We start from the raw sequence: 4,283 nt of genomic DNA, 5'->3' as shown, positions 1-4,283 counted from the left end.
TTCTACCTCCCAACCGGAAGAATGCAAAGAAAGGATTTGTTTTTAAGTGTCTCCTTTTTTTAAAGAATAGTTTTTTTAAAAAAAGAAAATTCTTCTAGGACTCCTCGTTCTCACTTCCCTGGAGAGTGACTAGCGTGGAGAACTGTGGGGCAGGAACAGAAAAGTACCGGGTCCCCTCCTCACTCCCAAAGTCCCTACCTATCCCGTGAAGGATCCGGGGCCGCTTGGGCTGCGGATGGCGCCTGCTAGAGATGCGGACCCCTGGACCGCGAGCAAAGGAATAATCCGGTCTGAATTTCAGCGCAGGCCGCGTGCCTGTTGACTCTCAAAATTGGAGGAGCCGCGGGAACAAATAGAGAAACATTGCTTATTATGCTATTAGTAATCCCTCACACCCCCCTTCTCTCCAGCCTCCAGGAGCTAATTAAATTCATCTCTGAATCTCGGGCTAGGAAAAAGCCTCCAAAAGGAACAGAGCCAGAGGGGCCCATGCAGGCCGCGGCTCCCGCCCCTGGGCTGCCCACCTCTTTTCCTACGCCCGACCTCCCCTCGGCCGAAGCGACTTGGTCAGACTTCCAGACTTAAAACGAAGTCGTTTATTTCAATTTTGCTTTCACATTATGTTCCGATACAATCAAAACTCCTGGACGAACCTCTTAAATAAAAGTCCTGCGATGAGCGCGATCGCAGGTCCCGGAGGCGGGGTAATACGGCAGGGAGGACTCGGGATTCAGAGGCGGCGAAATAAAACATACGCTGCTTCGGGATCTGTGAGCGGACAGTCCAGAGGCAGAGGCGTGGGAAGCGTGACGCTTAGGGCAGAAAGGTTCCGGCTCTTCGGATTGGGATTACTCCTGATGCATTTGGACTGCGAAAAGCCCAAACTTCGCTTCCAGGCCGGCAGCCGGGCCTGGCCTAGCAAGATTTCAGCCCAATTTCTTACGTTTGCGCCGAAGCAGGGAGCACGGGGCGAATGCAGGGTTGGCCCTAGGCCTGCGCAGGAAGGAGCGCAGGCCGATTTGGCGAGGAAACCCTCCTGCCCTGGCCTTTCTTGGGTTGCATCCCACCAAGTCCCCTACCCCTCCGAATCTCGCGCTTCCGCACCCCTGCCTCCAGACCTCGCAACTGGGGAAGGTGCGGACTTTAGGAAGCCGTTTCAGAAAAATAAAAGCCCCACTTCAACTTTATTGGATTAAAGCAAAATTAAATCTTGGCTATTCACAGGTATGTTACAGAGGACGAGGAAGCGTCCGGAAGAACCTCCTGGCGTTTAGTGGAGCCACAGAACACGAGGGCATTAACGAGCATCAGAACGTCAAGCAGCCTTAGATTTCACGATCACTCCGAATAGGACATAGAAATACGGAAATACAGCCAGTTTCCACTGGGAAGAGTTCTTCGTGTACAAATGATATATATTTATATATATATATATATTTTTTTAAACCAGTCACCACTAAGGTGAGTCCTTTCTCTGCTAACAAGCAGCCGAGGATACAAAGTATCTCCAGCTAATTAATTCGAGCGGTGTTTTCCGAGCAATACTTGCCAAATTAAAACTACCTCCCCATCAAAAAAACAAAAACCAAACAAACAAAAAAACCTTCCCCCCTCTCCAAAATAAAAAAGGGGGGGAGGGACATATTAGATTTCAGCGGTTGTAAAGATTCAGATGGCGACTCAGAGGAGGAAGATATTTCACATTATACAGTGAAATGCAAAGTTTCTTTTATATAAATTGTAGGGAACATGAACATGAGGGTAAGAAACAATGACAAGGAGTCTCTCTTGATTACTGCCACTGGAATGGGGGAGGCGAGTTTATTTTTGGAAATGGGAGTGCGCAGAGCTAAGCGGAATTTACTTCTCCTAGAGGAAACGGACAAAGTTGTCCGACCGCCGGGTGCGCACCTTTCACCCGGATACAGCTGGGGAACATGTAGGAAGTTTCAAGTCGTGCCGCTTTCTCGTCCTCTAAAGTTCTGCCTCTTTATCATTTTCTCCTCCTGCCTTCGCCCTCTCCCTGCCTCCATTCCCGCGATGAGCCAGTCAGAGGGGAAATACGAGGAATCCCGAGAAGGTCGAGTACTTCCAGCCCCCCATCAAGTTTCCCCGCTCCAGCTTGAGGTATGCTCGGTCGCCTTTCTCCATCTGGATTAGAACTCCGTTGCTGGCGGCTTCCCGGGTCACGTCCTGGTCACCAGCGAAGGCTGAAATCACCGGCCACCCGTTTAACATGAGGCTCACCTGAGAAAGAGACAGGCCCGCTTCAGAGGCGCAACCTAGGCGGGTACCGAAGCGGCGATAAAGCCGCGAACCTTCGCTGCTGGGCTAATAGCCGTAAGGCCTGGAAGCAGGGGGCGGGGGTGGGGCGGGAGAGCGGAAAGAAAAGGCGCTTTGCAGTTTACTGCTGAGGGTCCAATGAGGCGAAAGACGGCCCATCTGGGTGACAGGAAGGGTCTGCCCCCAAAACAGGAGGCACTTTCATTTCTTGGACGCGCCAGTAGAAAATCCTGATTCGCTTTTTATCCAGTTTAATGAACCCGTAGGTGGCTCAAGCGCCCAGAGACCTTCAGCCTCGCCCTCCCCCCAGCCTCAAAGAGAAACTCAGGCAACTGGCGCTTCCGGGAACACAAACAAATAGAAACAAACAAACAAAACGCCTGGCTCCTCCCGGACCCGGCTGCCAGGACACAGCAGAGACGCAATGGAGGAGCCAGGGAAGGCTTCGGCTGATGAGAAATCTCGCGCAGAGCTGCACTCTGTGCCTCATCCCCAAACCCCGGGCCCGGTTCCCGTCCCAGATCCAGCCTCGCCCGCCACCGCCTGGTTTTGCCCTTGCGGTGGCACCAGAAGCCAAAGGCCCTGCGCCCTCTCCCCAACCGCGCGTTCCGCCTTCTGTGTCCGCCCAAAGGAATCCTGGACACCTTTGGGAACCTGGAGAGCCGGTGAGGGCTGGCTAAGGAAAGGCCGGAGCCAGGAGGGAGTGGCACTATGCCCCTCCCTTGTGTCTCCACCCTTAAACTGCTATGGCTCGGCGCTGCTCGTTCAGAAATCCGGAGTCGGCCCCCATAAAGACGCCAGGAGACACCTCCCACCCCCACCCCGAGCGTGGCGCTGAACGCAAGCGCACAGGCGTCTCGCGGTCTTCAGAGCTGGGACAGGGTCGGGGATACTGTCCGTGGTGCTGAGGGCGAGGATCGCGGAAAGCTTCCCGAAGCGGGAACTGTCCCTGATGCTAACAGAAACCTCTAAGGGAACTCCCTGGAGTCCCATAGCGGGAGAACCTCTTTGGAGGGTCCCAGAGGCAGAGGCAGAAAACTGTGCCTGGGGATGGGAACAGGTTCCAAGAACCAATGACAGGGAAGGCAAGGGAGAGTGCAAGCCACAGAACCGTGAGAACCTGCTACCCGTCCCTCCAAGCAGCCCGGGCACATGCAGCTGCCCCTTCCATCTCCCACCCCCACAGGGCTCGCTCACTCCCGCGGCTAGTAGCCCCCTACTGGGGCTGGGGCCTGGCCCTGAGGCGGCAGCTGACCTGGATGGTCTGTCTGTTGTAGACTTTTACCACGTGGAAGTTAAAACTGTAGATCCCTTTGCGCGGGGCGATGAAAGTGCTGCGTTCTGAATCAAAGTTGTTCCCGATGTTCACTAGTACCTATAACGAGACGGGAACGAAGGGGAGTAGGCAAGAATCTGTCCAGAACGCTTGTCCCTGCGTTTCCGCAGAGACCTCGGAGACGATCGGACATCTACCTACCACCTCTCCCCTAACCTCCACCAATCCAGCCTTCCCGGAGCACTCACCTGGTCGAAGTAGATGATCATGGTGCGATTACTCATCTCGGACGGCTCGTGGTTGGTGCTTCTGATGGCAGAGAAAGCCACCTTAGCGCTGCCGGAGCGCACAGAGATGCCCAGAGCTGTGCCCGTGGGATCGGACGTAGGGTTGGAGTCGCAAACCACCAGGCACTTGCCCTCCAGCACGATGGGCTCCGTCTCATTCTGCCCGCGGGCCGGGCCCGCCAGCCATGCTGCCCCCAGCAGCAGCAGCTCCACGACGCCCAGCATCGCGGCGCCGGCGCCCACCCCGCCCCCCACCCCGGGGGCTGCCTGCGCCAGCCGCCCCCCCCGCCCCAGGCCCGCTCCGTAACCCCCTCCTCAGCTCCGTGCGCAGCTCCACCGACGCCGCTCTGGACACTTCAGGTCTTCGTTGCACTCCTGGGCAAGCGTGCCCCCCGCGCGATGCTTCCCGGAGCCCTGCCCGGGCCTCAGGGGTACCG

At 56.0% G+C, this 4,283-nt stretch overlaps 1 protein-coding gene across 1 annotated transcript; it reads right to left on the bottom strand.

Moving 5' to 3' along the window:
• Positions 1-1,789: 1,789 nt before the first annotated feature.
• On the bottom strand, positions 1,790-4,071 carry CBLN1 (cerebellin 1 precursor; the record flags this gene model as incomplete). The annotated part of the gene is made up of 3 exons (XM_079908070.1): positions 1,790-2,247; positions 3,539-3,658; positions 3,808-4,071. The coding sequence occupies 3 exons, from the start codon at positions 4,069-4,071 to the stop codon at positions 2,050-2,052; spliced, it is 582 nt and encodes a 193-aa protein (XP_079764196.1). The 3' UTR covers positions 1,790-2,049.
• Positions 4,072-4,283: the final 212 nt, after the last annotated feature.

Source organism: Stenella coeruleoalba (genome assembly GCF_951394435.1).
Source record: "Stenella coeruleoalba genome assembly, chromosome: 20".
In the NCBI taxonomy this organism is placed as follows: Eukaryota; Metazoa; Chordata; class Mammalia; order Artiodactyla; family Delphinidae; genus Stenella; species Stenella coeruleoalba.
This window is presented reverse-complemented; position numbering and strand designations above follow the sequence as displayed.